At 44.7% G+C, this 18,991-nt stretch overlaps 1 protein-coding gene across 19 annotated transcripts in view; it reads left to right on the forward strand.

The window, feature by feature from the left end:
• Positions 1–16,848, forward strand: part of PCED1B (PC-esterase domain containing 1B) — a 155,381-nt gene extending 138,533 nt beyond the window's left edge. For 15 of the 19 annotated variants that reach the window (XM_074006682.1, XM_074006685.1, XM_065524075.2 and 12 more), the window contains one exon: positions 15,194–16,848. In XM_074006682.1, coding sequence (XP_073862783.1) covers positions 15,251–16,549 — 1,299 coding nt within the window. In that variant the 5' untranslated portion in view covers positions 15,194–15,250 and the 3' untranslated portion in view covers positions 16,550–16,848. Of the gene's footprint in view, positions 1–2,738; positions 3,089–7,307; positions 7,637–15,193 lie in introns of those variants that run through there. The other 4 variants (XM_074006689.1, XM_074006694.1, XM_065524088.2 and 1 more) reach the window with 3 other exon arrangements.
• Positions 16,849–18,991: the final 2,143 nt, after the last annotated feature.

Raw genomic sequence — 18,991 nt, forward strand, 5'->3', positions numbered from 1 at the left:
AAGGCCTCTGGGCTTACACAAACCCTATCGTTCCCTGCAGTCTTCCAGAAGATCCCAAGAAGAAAGGATCATATCCCAAAATATAAAAAGTTTACAGAATGCAAAATGTTGGAATTATGCTAACATATTAAATGAATTTGAAATTTTAAAACTTAGATGATGAAGTTTTATGTAAGAAAACATATAAAACTAAAACTATACCATTTAAAAAATAATGTTTTAATCAAAGACAAACTTTTTAAAGACTAAGAAAAATTGAGGGAACGTAAAATATTTAACCATAAAGCCAAAAACAAATGTGACATTGATCACTGTGCTCAGCTTCCCAAAATATATTGCAACATTCCCCTCCTCCCTAAACTATATCTTGAAAATATATATATTGTTTCCAATATTCGTTAGACATCAAAAAAATTTTTTTTTTCTTTTTTTTGAGAAAGGGATATCACCATGTTGCCCAGGCTGGTCTCGAATTCCTGGGTCAAGTGATCCTCCCGCCTCAGCTTCCCAGAGTGCTGGAATTACAGGTGGTGAGCCATCACGCCCGGCCAACATCAAAAATTTTAAATGATTGCCTGGATACAGATCAGCTTAAGGATTTGTTCACAATTAAAACAAAACCAGTCATCAAAAATAAAAATGACTTTATCAACACATTTCAGAAGTAAAGTTTATTTCCACCCAATTATGTATTCCCAGCCAGTGCTTCAAGCAAAATTATACAGCAGCTCTCTGAAATTGCATGGTGAGAATGTGCTGCCATCATTCCCATTGTTGGTCAATGCAATATTTACCTTTAGGGAGACTGTTCAAAGGTCACGAAACAATTATTTGTGGAATTCAGCCATAGTTTGATGGGAAGATAAATGAGTCTTTAGAGAATTGGGAGACTGGGCGAGACAATTATTTGAGGAATTCAGCCATAGTTTGATGGGAAGATAAATAAGTGTTTAGAGAATTCGGAGACTGGGCGCGGTGGCTTATGGCTGTAATCCCAGCACTTTGGGAGGCCAAGGCAGGAGGATTACTTGAAACCAGGAGTTCAAGACCAGACTGGAGCCGGGCACGGTGTCTCAAGCCTGTAATCCCAGCACTTTGGGAGGCTGAGACGGGCGGATCACAAGGTCAGGAGATCGAGACCATCCTGGCTAACACGGTGAAACCCCGTCTCTACTAAAAAATACAAAAAACTAGCCGGGCGAGGTGGCGGGTGCCTGTGGTCCCAGCTACTGCAGAGGCTGAGGCAGGAGAATGGCGTAAACCCGGGAGGCGGAGCTTGCAGTGAGCTGAGATCCGGCTACTGCACTCCAGCCTGGGCGACAGAGCCAGACTCAGTCTCAAAAAAAAAAAAAAAAAAAAAAGACCAGACTGGGCCACAAAGCAAGAGCCTGTCTCCACAAAAAAATAAAAAAATAAATTAGCCAGGCATGGGATGCACACTTGTGGTCCCAACTACTCAGCAGGCTGAGCCAGGAGGATCGCTTGAACCCGGGAGATAAAGGCTGCAGTGAGCCGTGATCGCACCATGGCACTCCAGCCTGGGTGACAGAGTGAGACTCTATCTCTTAAAAAAAAATAAAAAAAAAAAAGAAAGAAAGAATTGGGAAGTGATAGGGGCCTGCATAGACTGCTTTTCCTACCCTCTACCCCTCAACCCCAGAGAACTTTTTATTCTCTCCACCTGAATATGTATGAAACTCAGGAGACAGGTCTGGGCTAGAGACAAAGATAATAGCTACATTCACTGAGCACTTAGAAATGTGGTGGTGTCATGCTAATAACTTTACATGTGTTCATTTAACCCCCACTTGTTAGGAAAACTGCAGTTATATTGTTCCCATTTTATTGACGAGGTTTCTTCAGGGCAGAGAGGTTGCTTAATAGGCTGAGGGACTCAAGGGCTAGTAAGCAGTGGAGCAGGATCTAAACCCAAGGGGCCAACCCCAGAGCCCCTCCCTCTCAGCCAATGTGCTTTATTGCCCCAATTCTCAGTCATCTGCATACAAATAGGAATTGATAAGGGGATGGTCCGTTGTTACCATCCAAACCAGGACTCTTAAGGGTTTGGGGTGCTACTAATCATTCTGAGAAAACAGGCGGAAACCAGAACTGTTTGGGGCAAATAGGGACATATGGTTACCTCATTTCCTGACACTCTGAAAATGGGTGGACACACGAGGATAAGAATGTTGAAGAAGAGAAGAAAGGACCCCTTCAGTGGGCCTTGAGAAAGACCGGGAAGGGAGGGAGAAATAAGAAAAAGAGAGAGAGAGAGAAAGACCAACATTTGGGGAACTGCAAGAGAAAGATAAACCCTCAAAAGATACTAGGGGCATTTGGGGAACTGCAAGAGAAAGACAAACCCTCAAAAGATACTAGGGAAGGACAACATGCAAGGGTGTCACAGATACGTGGACTTGAGGGCTGGGTTTCTCAGAAGGAGCAGTCAGTCATGCCCCCACCCCTCATACTGTAAGAACCAAAAAGTGACCACTGAAAGGAGCAACAAGGAAATCATCGGCGATTTACTAACAAACATTCCTTTGCTTTGATGCAGTCAGAGCCAAATTGAAGTAAAGGGAGGAGTGAGTGGGAGGTGGGGCCCAGACCTAGACCCAGTCAGTGCAAGCAAGTTTTGTTTTTAAATGTGGCCTTGGAGCGGAGGCAAAAGATAGGACTGTCCTGGAGGTGGAGTCAAAGATGTTTCCTTTGTTTTTCAAAGCAAGAAGCTAGAATGTGTTTAATGCTAAAAAGAAGGATCCAAGCCAAGTAGGGTAAAGAAAATGCAGAATGCAAATTATCCCCTCACTGGGGGATATCCGGGAGCAAAGTCCCTGAGCTGCTGAGGAAGCTTTACGCCTAAGAAGGTACCTCTCTGCCTTTGCAGAAGAGTGGGAAGCGGGGTGAGGATTTGAAGGTTTGAGGAGGGAGTCGAGGCAGGGTTCTGTCTGCAGGCCTGTGTTTTCTCTGGAATCATTGTGGGAGGGCTTGCTGAGTCAAAGGATTAGAAGGGCCTACTGCCTGGCAGGCCTTGTATTAGGCTCTTGATGTATGAGATCTCTTTTCATCTTCACTATTATTCAACGAGGTAGGTAATATTGTTCCCTTTTTACAGAAGAGGAAACTGGTTCAAAACTGTGGGCAACCGGCCCAAGAGCACGCAGCTGTCCAGGGACAGAGTCCCTGTCTGGCTTCTTTGCCTGGAGTTGAAAGCCAGATCACCACCTTCGGTATCTTTCATTTGTGTTAAAGGGGTAATAGGTAGGAAGTTAGCAAATATACTTTGAATAATGGATGCAAGACCATCATGTAGATGTTTACTATAGACTGTACTTGACTGAAATCGTACTTTTGTGTCTATGAAATGCTTTGATTATTTATTTTAGGGAATATTTACAAAAGGCTATAAAACAAAAGCTTAAAAAAGTGAGGTCACTGGAATTAATGGTCCATAGTTTTATCTTTTGTTTTTATAGAAGTTACCTGTATATCACTTATTAAGAACCTCCACTTCATTCATAAAAATGCCCTCTGCATTTCTTTCTGTAATTCATAGGAGTTGTTTATATTAGACTATTATTATGGGAAAATATGCTGCTTTAAGAATTTTTAAACTTGGTAATTTTCAGACTCAAAGTGTTTGGGATTCTTCTGTTGGTAATTTATTTTAAAAGAATTACAAATTTCAGATTGTGGCCTGGTAGGGATGATATAAATACAAACTGAATATACCCACAGTGATTCCTGCCTCCACAAAGTAAACCTGTGATTACATGGAGCCCAGTTTGAAGATCTTTATTCTAGTTTCCGTTTTTCACTTATCTTGCATGATTTTAGATGTGTTTAAGGACTACCTGGATAACGAACTTAGAAATACAGGCCTTATGGTGTGGTTTCATGATGCAGGGATTCATAGGGGAATCATGATCGATGTTGAGAGGTGTGAGCCAAATGTGCAGTAACAGCTGTCATAGCTGTAGATAGACACAGGTGCTCTCTACATTTTTACTCAATTAATTAATGGACTGCAGATCCGAGACCTACATAGCAAGTGAGGTCAATGTAGAAAGGGAATTCAAATCAGTTAACAATCTTTCCAGTGGTTATTTGGCAATTCTTTTTCTTTTTCTTTCTTTTTTTTTTTTTTTTTTTTTTTCTTTTTCTGACACAGTCTCACACTGTCACCCAGGCTAGAGTGCAGTAGCACAATCTTGGCTCACTGCAACCTCCACCTCCCAGGTTCAAACAATTCTGCTGCCTCAGCCTCCCAAGAAGCTGGGATTACAGGCGTGTGCCACCATGCCTAGCTAATTTTTGTATTTTTAGTAGAGACAGGGTTTTGCCATGTTGGCCACGCTGGTGTTGAACTCCTTATCTCAAGTGATCCACCCATCTTGGCCTTCCAAAGTGCTGGGATTACAAAATTGAACCACTGCACCTGGCCTGGCAATCATCACAGCATAGCATCTCCCAGTACTTTTCTGTATGTTTCCTTTGCTCCTAAAGCCGCTTTTGAAAATAGGCCTGCATTACTTCTTCCACTTTGGTGTTGTGTGGGTCAATGGATGTTCACTGACTGGCCTCAAATCAAAATATGAGTCTCTAGAGAATCCCCAGTCCACATAAGTTTTCCTAAAGAAAAGTTCGAATTGTTTGCTTTTCTTTTTTCTCTCAGAACTGTATTGGCATGTAATTTAATTTTTGGCAAGTTTAAATTCACTTAGAAAACTAAGCAAATGCCAAGACATAGATAAATTATACAGGTGAGCGCATTAAAAATAATCCCTTATCTGTACCATCCAGTCCACTAAAATTTAACAGAATTTTGGAAAGTTCAAACTATTGGTTGGATCCCCCAATATTCCCAGTACGGTATTGTATTAAGATAGTCATATGCAAGAAACTTATAGTTACAAGTACTTCCCACAATGAATCAAAACATCTTGATTGTTAGTAACTGTCTCTGTGATTTAAAACTTCTCTGCAGGATCTCTAAAGCAACTGGCTTATTTCAATGTACCTCTTCTTGTCACTAAAGATCAATCAGAAAAGAAAAAAATCAACATAATTATTACAAAACTTCAATGAAAGATAAATGCTACGTGTTTGGTTTGTGATCATTGTAAAGCAATAGTCAATGAGTTGTAATTCATAGCTTATGAAGCTGTTAAAAAATTAATTATCCCCAAATAGGGAAATATAAACAAGATACCATAATTTATTGTGGTAGTAGACATTATTAATGCATATTTCTGTGACAGCGCTAGCCTCAGCCCAAAGTTTACTTTGAAAACAGAAAAAAACATGGAACTATTTATAACTATGATTTTTTTTTTTTCTTTTTTTTTTGGAGACAGAGTCTTGCTCTGTAGCCCCGGCTGGGGTGCAGTGGCGCGATCTCGGCTCACTGCAAGCTCTGAATTCCGGGTTCACGCCATTCTCCTGCCTCAGCCTCCCGAGCAGCTGGGACTACAGGCGCCCACCACCACGCCCGGCTAATTTTTTTTGTATTTTTTTAGTAGAGACGGGGTTTCACCGTGTTAGCCAGGATGGTCTTGATCTCCTGACCTTGTGATCCGCCCGCCGGGGCCTCCCAAAGTGCTAGGATTACAGGCGTGAGCCACCGTGCCCGGCCATAACTATGATTTTTAAAATTATCTCGAAACTTTAAAAAAAAATTATGTTTTAATTCGAAGTTGGAATCAGGTTGCAATGATCATAAACCTCCCTCCTCTGGCTTAGACTCTTCGAACAGTCTCAGGTACTTCATTTACATACATCAATTTTAGCAGCCTGCTCTTTAAGTGCCGATTTTCCCACCCCTCCTCTTGAGAGAAGAGATTGCCTCTCTTTTTTTTTTTTTTTCTGAGAATCGCTCTGTCCCGCAGGCTGTAGTGCAGTGACACGATCTCGGCTTACTACAAACTCCGCCTCCCGGGTTCACACCATTCTCCTGCCTCAGCCTCCCAAGTACAGTAGCTGGGACTACAGGCGCCCGCCACCACACCCGGCTAATTTTTAAAATATTTTTAGTAGAGACGGGGTTTCACCATGTTAGCGAGGATGGTCTCAATCTCCTGACTTCGTGATCCACCCACCTCGGCCTCCCAAAGTACTGGGATTACAGGCCTGTGCCACAGCACCCGGCCGAGATTGCCTCTGTTTTTGATACTTGTCTCGCTTTGTCGTCTAGCCTGGAGTGCGTTGGTGCGATCTCCGCTCACTGCAACCTCCGCCTCCCCGATTCAAGCGATTCTCCTGCCTCAGCCTCTTGAGTAGCAGGGATTACAGGCGCGTGACCACACCCGGCTAATTTTTTATATTTTTGGTAGACACGGGGGTTTCAACATGTTGGCCAGGCTGGTCTTGAACTCCTGATCTCAAGTTATCCGCCCACCTTGGCCTCCTAAAGTGCTGAGATTACAGGTGGGAGCCACTACACCTGGCTGAAATTGCCTTTTCATACCTACTCCTTGCACCCAGTGCACTATTTGGCTCTCTGTGATCTTTATTAAGTGAATGAGTGAATCTATAAAATAGCTACCAAAATGAGTAAGTGTGCTTATCAAATCTGAAGCAAAGAAAGATGCCTAGGCTATAAAGATCACTGATCTGGCCATTTCAAATCCTTTTTTTGTTTTATTTTTTATAAATAAAAAGAGCTCTGAAAATGGATGCTATCGACCTTTTTTTAAAATCAGAAAAGGTTTATGTCTCCAAATTATTCTTCTCTACTCACTCCCCTAAAAGTGTCATTTTGGTTTTGTTAAGTTTTATTTTTAATGCTTGGTCTCTTAGCTTAAATGATTCTTTCCCAAAATGATAGTCTTGAGGGTGTCAGATTTCATTAATCCTGTTACAGTTACAGTGCTCCTCTTTATCAAGAATTTCATTTCCATTTCAGGTTTGTTTGTTTGTTTGTTTTTGTGTTTTTGTTTTTGTTTTTGAGGCAGAGTCTCGCTATGTCACCCAGTCTGGAGTGCAGCAGCAAGACAGTGAGATCTCAGCTCACTGCAATCTCTGCCTCCAGGGTTCAAGCGATTCTCCCGCCTCAGCCTCACGAGTAGCTGGGATTACAGGCACCTGCCATGATGCCCACCTAATGTTTGTATTTTTGTAGAGAGGGGGGCTTTCAGCATGTTGGCCAGGTTGGTCTTGAACTTCTGACCCCAGGTGATCCACCCACCTTGGCCTCCCAAAGTGCTGGGCTTACAAGCAAGAGCCACCGTGCCTGGCCCCATTTTGCGTTCTAACTGGAATACTTCTTCCCAATCATTTTCCTCTCTCTTTCCTTCTCACCATCATAGCTGCATGTTCCATTAGAGAAGAATAATAAGGCCAGGCACGGTGGTTCACACGTGTAATCCCAGCACTTTGGGAGGGTGAAATGAGTGAATCGCTTGAGACCAAGAGTTCAAGACCAGCCTGGCCAACACGGTGAAACCCCGTCTCTACTAAAAATACAAAAATCAGCTGGGCATGGTGGCAAGTGCCTGTAATTGCAAGTATCTGGAGGCCAAGGCACGAGAATTGCTTGAACCTCAGAGGCAAAAGTTTCAGTGAGTGAGATCTCACCACTGCACTCCAGCCTGGGTGACAGAGCAAGACTCTGACTCAGAAAAGAAGACATTCTCAGGTAAATGTTTTTGTCAGATATTGGCCCTGAGCTCTTGTAGCAACATTTGGGTGGGTTAAGTTAACTGGTTAGGATATAGTACCTCCAGAAGTCCTCAGACACTATGAGGTTGTCAGTCTATAGAACTGTGTTTTGGTTTTTCTTCGCTTTTTCTTTACTTTTTTTTTTTTGAGACAAAGTCACACTCCGTTGCCCAGGCTGGAGTTCAGTAGTGCAATCTCAGCTTGCTGCAACCTCCACCTCCTGGACTCAGGCAATTCTCATGCCTCAGCCTCCTGAGTAGCTGGGATTACAGGCGTGTGCCACTACACCCAGCTCATTTTTAGTATTTTTAGTAGAGATAGGGTTTCACCAAGTTGCCCAGGCTGGTCCTGACCTCAGGTGATCTGTCCTTCTTGGCCTCCCAAAGTGTTGGGATTACAGGCGTGGCCACCTCACCCTTCCTGGGTTCTTCTGAATTCAAAGTCTTTATGTGCTTTTATGTCTCCTGCTTGAGATTAGGATATGGGATTATACTCATTCACCACCCATCCCCTCCCTTCGTGACCACCTCTCCTGGGCAAAGGAGAGGGTTGCCTGACTATGAATAAGAAAAAGATAGGAAAAGATCCTTCTTCTATTAGAGATAGACTTTGGACTAAATCTTAGCTCTATCACATCGATATCTTTCCCTGTAAAATGGGAATAAGAGTTATCTCATAAAGGGCTGGGTGTGGTGGCTCACGCTTGTAATCCCAGCACTTTGGGAGGCCAAGGCGGGCAGATCATCTGAGGTCAGGGGTTCGAGACCAGCCTGGCCAAAATGGTGAAACCCTGTCTCTACTAAAAAACTACAAAAATTAGCTGGGCGTGGTGATGCGCACCTGTAATCCCAGCTACCCAGGAGGCTGAGGCAGGAGAATTGCTTGAACCTGGGAGGCGGAGGTTGCAGTGAGCCGAGATTGTGCCACTGCACTCCAGCCTGGGCAACAAGAGTGAAACTCCGTCTCAAAAAAACAAAGGTAATGTTGGTAAAGCACCTGGGATCTAGTAGCGTTCAATAAACATTAATTTTGTTTTAGCCAAAATATTTCACTTGCATCATCTAATTTGATCTTCATAGAACCCTGACAAACAAGCAGAACAAATATTGTAATCTCTCCTTTATTCATTATTAACCTGGTATTCTCAAACTTCCTAAGTACGGGTTGAACATCCTTTATCCAAAATGCTTGGAATAAAAAGTGGCTAACACCTGTCATCCCAGCACTGTGGGAGGCTGAGGATGGCGGATCACCTGAGGTCAGGAGTTCGAGACCAGCTGGCCAACATGGTGAAACCCCATCTCTACTAAAAATATAAAAAATTAGTTAGGCGTGGTGGGCGCATGCCTGTAGTCCCAGCTACTCAGGAGGCTAAGACAGGAGAATCGCTTGAACCCAAGAGGCAGAGGTTGCAGTGAGCTGAGATTGCACCACTGTACTCCAGCCTGGGCACCAAGAGTGAAACTCCTCAAAAAAAAAAAAAAAAAAAAAAAAGGAAAAAAGAAAAAGAAGAGAAATCAGAACAAAAGTGATTTGGATTTCAGATTTTTGGGTGATTTCAGAATATTTGCATGTATGTGGGGATGCCCATACATAGGCTGGGATGGGACCCAAGTGGAAACACAAAATTCGTTTATGTTTCATATACAGCATATACACATAGCCTGAAGGTAATTTTATACAATACTTTAAATTTTGTGCAGGAAACAAAGTCTGTGTGCATTGAACCATCAGAAAGCAAAAGTGTCACAATCTTAACCACTCATGTGGACTGTGGTTGTTTGACGTCACCATCATTTCTGACTCAGTTTATATGTTTAGAGGCAACTGACAAGTAATCATTTTCTTCTCTCTTTTTTTTTTTTTTTTTGAGATGAAGTCTCTCTCTGTCACCCAGGCTAGAGTGCAGTGGCGCCATCGTGGTTCACTGCAAACTCCGCCTCCCAGGTTCATGCCATTCTCCTGCCTCAGCTGCCCGAGTAGCTGGGACTACACCCGCCACCACACCCAGCTAATTTTTTTTTTTGTACTTTTAGTAGAGACGGGGTTTCACCATGTTAGCCAGGATGGTCTCGATCTCCTGACCTCATGATCTGCCCACCTCAGCCTCCCAAAGTGCTGGGATTATAGGCGTGAGCCACCGCGCCCAGTAAGTAATCATTTTCTTACACTTATTAACACGTAAGCACTTAATAGTAGAAAATATGACATACTTTTCTCTCTTTTTCTGAGACAGAGACTCACTCTGTCGCTCAGGCTGGAATGTAGTGGTACGATCTTAGCTCACTGCAACCTCCGCCTCCCAGGTTCAAGGGGTCTCCTGCCTCAGCCTCCGAGTAGCTGGGATTACAGGCATGTGCCACCATGCCTGGCTAATTTTTGTATTTTTTGTAGAGACAGGATTTCACCATGTTGGCCAGACTGGTCTTGAACTCTTGGTCTCAAGTGATCCACCTGCCTCGACCTCTCAAAGTGCTGCGATTACAGGCGTGAGCCTCCTCACCTGGCCAACATACCATTAATATAGTGAAAAAGTAGGCCGGGCGCAGTGGCTCAAGCCTGTAATCCCAGCACTTTGGGAGGCCGAGGCGGGCGGATCACAAGGTCAGGAGATCGAGACCACAGTGAAACCCCGTCTCTACTAAAAATACAAAAAATTAGCCGGGCGCGGTGGCGGGCGCCTGTAGTCCTAGCTACTCAGGAGGCTGAGGCAGGAGAATGGCGTGAACCCAGGAGGCGGAGCTTGCAGTGAGCCGAGATCGCGCCACTGCACTCCAGCCTGGGCAACAGCGTGAGACTCTGTCTCAAAAAAAAAAAAAAAAAATATATATATAGTGAAAAAGTAATGTGTTCAGTGTAACTTGGAGCATCATGTTGGCTCTCAAAAAGTTTTGGGTTTGGAAGAACTTTGGAAGTTTGAATTAGGGATGCTCAACTTTTAATAATAATAACTAACTCTTATCAGCACTTACTACTCGTTAGGCATTATTATTTTTTTTTAATTTTTATTTATTTATTTATTTTTGAGACGGAGTCTCGCTCTGTCGCCCAGGCTGGAATGCAGTGGACGGATCTCAGCTCACTGCAAGCTCCGCCTCCTGGGTTTATGCCATTCTCCTACCTCAGCCTCCCGAGTAACTGGGACTACAGGCGCCTGCCACCTCACCCGGCTAGTTTTTTGTATTTTTTAGTAGAGATGGGGTTTCACGGGGTTAGCCAGGATGGTCTCGATCTCCTGACCTCGTGATCTGCCCGTCTCAGCCTCCCAAAGTGCTGGGATTACAGGCTTGAGCCACCGTGCCCAGCCTCGTTAGGTATTATTATAAACAGTTTACATTTAATCCTTACATCAGATGTATGAAGTCTACTAATAGGTCCATTTTACAGATCTGGAAAATTAGGGCAGAGAAAGGCTAAATAACTTTCCCAAGTTCAAAATGCTAGCAAATAGGAGAGTTAGGATTCAAACCCAGGTAGTATGATTCCAAACATAATGCTCTTTGCTAGTACTCTGTAGACGGGGCTATGGATAGCCTCTAGCTATCTTCTTAAGTGGATCTTCTTAAGTGGGGTCTTCGGGTGGGCTTGGAACCAAATTAATGCAAGACAGATTAACAGAAGAAAAGCATGTATGTTTTATTAATTTTTTACATGAACATGGGGACCCTCTTAAGAGAGTGAAGACCCCAAGAAATGGCCAAAGCAGAAAGCTTTTATACCTTTTAGACAAAGAACTACACAATTTGTGAAGAAATGACAGGACAAAGGGGTATAAGCAAGGGGTAGTAAATTCCAGGAGAGTCGCTAGGAGATAAATGGAAGGGGGGTATAAAGCTAGTGGAGGATAAGGGGTTTTTTTGGTCAGTTTATTTATACAGCTCCATTGCAGCGGTCACTTCTTAAATCACTGGAAACAAGGGTTATCTTCTCGCGCTGGTGCAGAGAAGGCCGCCTTTTCACAGGAATTTTTATGGCTTGATAAGAAAGAGCAGATCTGGAGGCCCTTTCTGCCACCGCTGATTCTCAAGCATCTTCGCTCAAAAATATTTATATCAGAGAGGCATATTTTGGGGTGACATACGCTAGTTTCCTTCAACTCTTAAGTGCCTCCGACAGTCTTTAAGTAGTGGACTTGAAGTTAATATCTTTCCAAGTCTAGGGCACTTGGCTGGCAGAGAAGGAGCGCATTAGGGGATTCCATAAGCAACACTGTGGCAGAGACAGCACTGAATAATTATCAGATCTGCCAGCTTCTGGACAGAACTGTGTTAATGGGGAGGTGCATTAGGGCACAGATTATGGCCAGAGTGCTGGCCCAGAGAAGGCACAGAGAGCTGGGCTGGCACAGGAGCCCTGAAAACACAAAAGGAAAGGGTTTCCGTCTTCACATTTTGCACTTTGGAGACTTGAGTCTAGAGTGGGAAGGAATACGTTTCCCAAAGACCCCTAGACTTTCACAGTTCTTGGCCCTTACCACTTTCTACATGATAATACAGCTATCAACCAGTATTTCTGGTCTGCTTTTTGAGGGCAAGATCATATTTTACTTATTTTTATGCTCCCTATGTGGAGCATATGGTAGGCACTTATTAAGGGTGAGTTGGAGGAATACATGAATCTAAAGAAATGAACATGCTTGAGTCCCAAAGGGATTTGGAGTTTGCTTCAGTTTTGTTTCGTTTTTCTTTGCTTTTTTTTTGGAGATGAAGGTCTTGCTATGTTGCCCAGGCTGGTTTCAAACTCCTGGTCTCAAGCAATCCTCCTGCCTCAGTCTCCCAAAGTGCTGCGATTACAAACATAAGCCACCGCACCCAGCCAAAACTTTTATTCTGATAGCAAAAATATTTTAATGAAGATTCTTTGTGGGGAAGATGTCAATATTTTCTTTTTTTTTTTTTTTTTTTTTTTTTGAGACGGAGTCTCGCTCTGTCGCCCAGGCTGGAGTGCAGTGGCGCGATCTCGGCTCACTGCAAGCTCCGCCTCCCGGGTTCACGCCATTCTCCTGCCTCAGCCTCCCGAGTAGCTGGGACTACAGGCGCCCACAACCGCGCCCGGCTAATTTTTTGTATTTTTAGTAGAGACGGGGTTTCACCGTGGTCTCGATCTCCTGACCTTGTGATCCGCCCGCCTCGGCCTCCCAAAGTGCTGGGATTACAGGCGTGAGCCACCGCGCCCGGCCAATGTCAATATTTTCAACTGTTCTCTTATGAAACAATATTCTACCTATTTTAATATTTTCATTTTTGTATTTATATCCATTTAAAACTAAAATAGGATATATAGCTTTTAAAACTTGAATGTGTAGTTTAATAATAGCTATCCACCCACACCTATTAAAATGTTTACTAATGCATAAAATCTTACAAGTTTCAAGCTGCACCGGATTTTCATGGCTTTGTGTAAGTAGATGAACTTTGCAATCTCTAGCAGTATTTTAGTGTTTCTACTATTTAGTCATCTGTGGATATGAGTTGTAAATGGCAGCTTGAAATAATCTGAAGTTTTGAGGATGAGTTTCACAGCTTTTAACATTGCATCCAATGTGCTGGAGAGAAAAAACTTTTTCTCTACTCTTTTAGCTTCAGTACCTGGGGGCATACAGATTAAACTAACAAAAGACAGATTAACGGGAGAAAAGGCATACAATTTTATTTATTTTGTGTGTGTTGCCAAGATACAGATCTAGACATTGTATTTGTTTATGTATTTATTTATTTAGAGATAGGGTCTCACTTTGTGGCCCAGGCGGGAGTGAAGTGGCTGGAACACTGCTTACTGCAGCCTCAACCTCCTGAGCCCAAGCCATCCTCCCGCCTCAGCCGTGCGCCACCATGACTGGTTAATTTTTGTATAGAGATGGCGTTTCGTCATGTTGCCCAGGCTGGTCTCGAACTCCTGAGTTCAAGTGATCCCGCCCACCTTGGCCTTCCAAAGTGCTGGGTTTGCAGGCGTGAGCCACCGCGCCAGCCACAGTTTTTAAATTAATATTGGCAGGCAGGGAGTGCACCAGAAAACAGTGAAACTTAGGGCTTTGGGCTTTAAGGGATGATGAATTGTGGGGAAGTGACTGGGAAATAAATGGGGGGAGCTCATGGAAGATAAGGGCTGTTATAGTAAGGTCTATTATGAAAAATCATCTTGGTGTCTATTCCCTGTCTTCGGTGAAAAGGATGATAACCTGTCTGATTGATAAGAGTTGCTCTTGTTTCCCTGGTTGGGGGAAGGGTGTTTACCTTCCTCAAAGGGAAATATATGCCCTGATTCTAGGGCAGATAAAAGGAGGGCAGATAACTTCCTGCATCTGTCAATTTTCAGTTGCTTTCTGCTCAAAATAATCCTCATGCTAAAGTGCACATTTTGGAGTGGCATATTCCGATTCTCTTCAAATGTAAAGCAAATAATATTACAGCTGAAACGTATTCAAATTATTTCGTTTTATCCTGATTTTTTTCAGTCCTATTGATGAGAAACAGCTACTTCCTTATAAAATAAGTCTGTTTTTACGGGTTTTTTTGTTTTGTTTTTTGTTTTTGTTTGTTTTCTGAGACGGAGTTTTGCTCTTGCCCAGGCTAAAGTGCAATGGCACGATCTCGGCTCACTGGCAAATTTGCCTCCCGGGTTCAAGCGACTCTCCTGCCTCAGCCTCCCAAGTAGCTGGGATTACAGGCATGTGACACCACACCCGGCTAATTTTGTATTTTTAGAAGAGATGGGATTTCTCCGTGTTGGTCAGGCTGGTCTCAAACTCCCGACCTCAGGTGATCCGCCCGCCTTGGCCTCCCAAAGTGCTGGGATTACAGGCATAATCCCACTGTGCCGGCCTGTTTTTATGTTCTTGACCTAGCACAGGTACTCTTTCCTTGTGTTACCTGTTGCATTTCATTTAATTCTTTTAAAGCTATAGCAAGCAATTTAAGACTATAAAGGATATTTACAAAAATAAAAGGGAAGGGAAGTCAACCAGAATCCTATTCTATGAAGATACATTTTTACATATTTCCTTTCAATGTTATCTATGCATATCTCTTTTATATAGTTTAAGTGATGGAGCATTCAGTATGGGATGTAACTTCTTCCACTTAACATTACATCACAAACATTCTCCATGTTCTTGCATACTTGGGGTCCTCATTATCTAACAGTGGCATAGAGCTAACCATCTCCACTTAGGCTTCTGGGCTGCTTCCAGGCTCTTGGCTAGGCATCCTGCTAGCACTCTCAGCCCTAGGAAGGGTGGATCCGTACTTGGCTCCTCCCCACCAGGTGGAACCTGAGCCTCCAACAGCAGCCTCAGGCCATTCAGAGGTCAAGCCCCAGGCCGAAACTGCGACTAGACAAAGAAGGCTTTTGGCTCTCTCGCCCATCTCCCAGGTCCAGGCTTGGTGGAGCCTGCTATGCGGGCATTCCAGGTCCACCCCCTCGGGGCAGAGGCCACTGCGCCATCCCCTTCCCCATGGTCTCCCTACCCCCGACCTGCACTGGGCGCTCCGCCCAGAGGTGAGTCCCTCCCAGCCGTTCTCTCCTTCTGTCCTAGCCATCCGCAGACCCACCCTGTGCAAGGGAAGGAGCTAGGCCGTGCGCCCTGGGCGTCATGATCCTCCTGAGGGCCTCCGAAGTGCGGCAGCTGCTCCACAATAAGTTCGTGGTCATCCTGGGGGACTCTGTGCATAGGGCGGTATACAAGGACCTGGTACTTCTGCTGCAGAAGGACTGCCTGCTCACTCCCCAGCAGCTCAAAGCAAAGGGGGAGCTGAACTTCGAACAAGATGAGCTGGTGGACGGAGGCCAGCGGGGCCACATGCACAACGGCTGTAACTACCGTGAGGTCCGCGAGTTCCGCTCCGACCACCATCTGGTGCGTTTTTACTTCCTCACCCGCGTGTACTCCGACTACCTCAAGACCATCTTGAAAGAGCTGCAGTCGGGCGAGCATGCCCCCGACCTGGTCATCATGAATTCCTGCCTCTGGGACATCTCCAGGTATGGTTCGAACTCCTGGTGGAGCTACCTGGAGAACCTGGAGAACCTGTTCCGGTGCCTGGGCCAGGTGCTGCCGGAGTCTTGCCTCCTGGTGTGGAACACGGCCATGCCTGTGGGCGAGGAAGTCAACGCGAGTTTTCTTCCGCCCGAGCTCCGGCAGCAGAAGGCCACCTTCCTGAAAAACAGAGTGGTCGAAGCCAACTTCTATAGCGCCACCGAGGCACGTAAATATAACTTCGATGTACTGGACTTGCATTTTTACTTCCGCCACGCGAGTGAGAACCTGCACTTCGACGGGGTGCACTGGAATGGACGCGTGCACCGCTGCCTCTCCCAGCTGCTGCTGGCCCATGTGGCTGACGCCTGGGGTGTGGAGTTGCCCCAGCGCCATCCTGTGGGAAAGTGGATCAAGAAGAAAAAACCTGGCCCGAGAGTTGAAGGGCCGCCCCAGGGCAACAGAAATCACCCGGCCTTACCTCTGTCCCCACCCTTACCTTCCCCCACATACTGCCCCCTGCTTGGGTTCCCACCCCAGCAATTGCCGCTGCTCCCGCTCCTGCCCCCACAGCCTCCTCCTCCCATTCCCCTTCACCAGGGAATGCCCCGGTTCCCACAGGGTCCCCCAGATGCCTGTTTTTCATCAGACCATACTTTCCAGTCAGATCAATTCTATTGCCATTCAGATGTCCCTTCATCAGCCCATACAGGTTTCTTCTTCCAAGACAACTTTGCGATTGGTCCCCAGCTGCCTATGCCCTTCTTCCCCACACCCCGTTATCAGCGGCCTGCCCCTGTGGTCCATAGGGGTTTTGGCAGGTATCGTCCCCGTGGCCCCTATGTGCCCTGGGGACAGCAGCCTCGACCTTCAAAGAGAAGGGCCCTAGCCAACCCCGAGCCAAGGCCTCAATAGATGGACCTAGGCCTTATTTCCTCTTTATGAACATGGATTGGACAGATCTGACACTTCCTTTCCATTGCTTGGCCTGAACAGACTGACCTTGTTAACTTAAGCCTGGAGTCCATGCCTGGTCTTCTTTTTGTTCATTGCTGTTACCAAGAAAGCCAAGGAGGAGCAGTCTGACTCATTCTTCTTGGCTGCAGCCTCTTCCCCACTTCCTGGGGTTGACCCAGCATTATTCCTGCCTCCCCACTCCCTATTCTCTTTGCCTTTGTGTAAAACTAAAATTGAAATAAAGAAGTTGCACAAAAGTAGTTGTGGGTTTTGCATGTCTATATTTAATGGATGCCTCTCCATTAAACAATTAGTTCTCAGTATGTTTTGGCTCTGTGTCCCCACCCAAATCTCATTTTGAATTGTAATAATCCCCATGTGTCATGGGCGGAACCATGTGCAGGTAATTGAATCGTGGGGGTGGTTTCCCCTATGCTGTTCTCATTATAATGAGTGAGTCTCACCAGATCTGATGGGTTGTTGTTGTTGTTGTTGTTGTTTAGACAGAATTTTGTTGTTGTCGCTCTGGCTGGAGTGCAATGGCGCGATCTCAGCTCACCGCAACCTCCTCCTCCCAGGTTCAAGCAACTCCCTTGCCTCAGCCTCCCAAGTAGCTGTGATTACAGGCATGCAGCACCACTCCTGGCTAATTTTGTATTTTTAGTACAGACGAGGTTTCTCTGTTGGTCAGGCTGGTCTCAAACTCCCAACCTCAGGTGATCCGCCCACCTTGGCCTCCCAAAGTGCTGGGACTGAGCCACCGGGCCCAGCCACCACTTCTCTGTTTTTAAGAATGTTAACATAACTAAGACCGTTTAAATGCTAGGCTCACTGTATCACTCAACTAGTGAAATGTTTTTTTGTGGGTTTTTTTTGTTTTTTTTTTTTTTTTGAGACGGAGTCTCGGTCTGTCGCCCAGGCTGGAGTGCAGTGGCCCGGATCTCAGCTCACTGCAAGCTCCGCCTCCCGGGTTCACGCCATTCTCCTGCCTCAGCCTCCCGAGTAGCTGGGACTACAGGCGCCCGCCGCCTCGCCCGGCTAGTTTTTTGTATTTTTTAGTAGAGACGGGGTTTCACTGGGTTAGCCAGGATGGTCTCGATCTCCTGACCTCGTGATCCGCCGGTCTCGGCCTCCCAAAGTGCTGGGATTACAGGCTTGAGCCACCGCGCCCGGCCATGAAATGTTAATACTTAGATAAAACAGTCAAATTCAGATGTGATTAAAATTGTTCAAATAATAGGATTTTTCATTGCATTGATTTGACTGGTTTGTAGCTCCCCAATACCACCATCCCTAAATTTGACAAGAATTAGGACATGCTGTCTTGCAAAAATTAGGTTCATGAAGTCACAAGAAATTGGTGAAATTATATATATCTACAGAAGGAATACATTAGCAGCTTTTAATCCATTAAAAAAACAAGATTCTTGGAGAATGGGACCTTTATCTTATCTCTGTGTCTCAAATCTTAGCACAACGCCTGGCACTTAATAAATACTGAATAGCATTTCTGGATGAATCAATGAGTGAATAAAGAGATGGCTTATAAATAAATGTTTCTGATGAGACTACAGTCCAAATCTCTAGAGTTACCATAAATCAACATTTAATCTTTGTAACACATCTGAAGGAATATTATTGAAATAGCATGATGATGGTCTTTAAGGATTCTAGAAAGGGAGTGATGAGTCAGAATTTGCCAGAATGTCCCAGCATCGTCAGGTGAAAGAGAACCTGTCTGGTCAATGTAAATGTTCTAATCCCATGGAGATTAGGGCAGCAGACTATGAGATTTGGTAACATTTGCCATCAAGACGAGCTAGCTGCCTTCATTCTGCCTTTATGTTTCCCAGTCAACACCAAACAGTGTTTAGCTGCTGATCTGAGTAAGCTGACACATTTAGCGTTTCTATTCCCATGAACAAGGTAATACATTGGTGTTCTGGTTTATAACTCTCTCTTGTGAGTTAGGTCAGTACGTCTGAATCCTTAATCTGATGATGCCTGATGAACCAAGGAGAATGACTTATTAGATATACAGTGCTGAGGATCAGACGCTGAATCAATGGTGAATCCACAATATTATGGATGAAATTGCATCAACTACTCAACAGAGAAAGTTCTGTTTCTCTCCGATGGGTAGGAGTGCAGGGAGACTCGAACAGGGGAAATCTTTTCCTTCAAAGGTGTATTAATTTCCTGTGGCTGCTGTAATAAAAAAACACCACAGACTTGGTGACTTAAAATAACACATTTATCTCCTAATTCTGGAAGTCAGAAGCCTGAAATCCATCACTCCAAAATAAAACCCTTACTATGTCCTCACCTGTATAACATGATCAGGTTTCTACCTGCCCTGGCAATGTCATCTTCTGGAACTCTCTTTATTGCTCTTTATTC

This window comes from Macaca fascicularis, chromosome 11 (genome assembly GCF_037993035.2).
Source record: "Macaca fascicularis isolate 582-1 chromosome 11, T2T-MFA8v1.1".
Taxonomy (NCBI): Eukaryota; Metazoa; Chordata; class Mammalia; order Primates; family Cercopithecidae; genus Macaca; species Macaca fascicularis.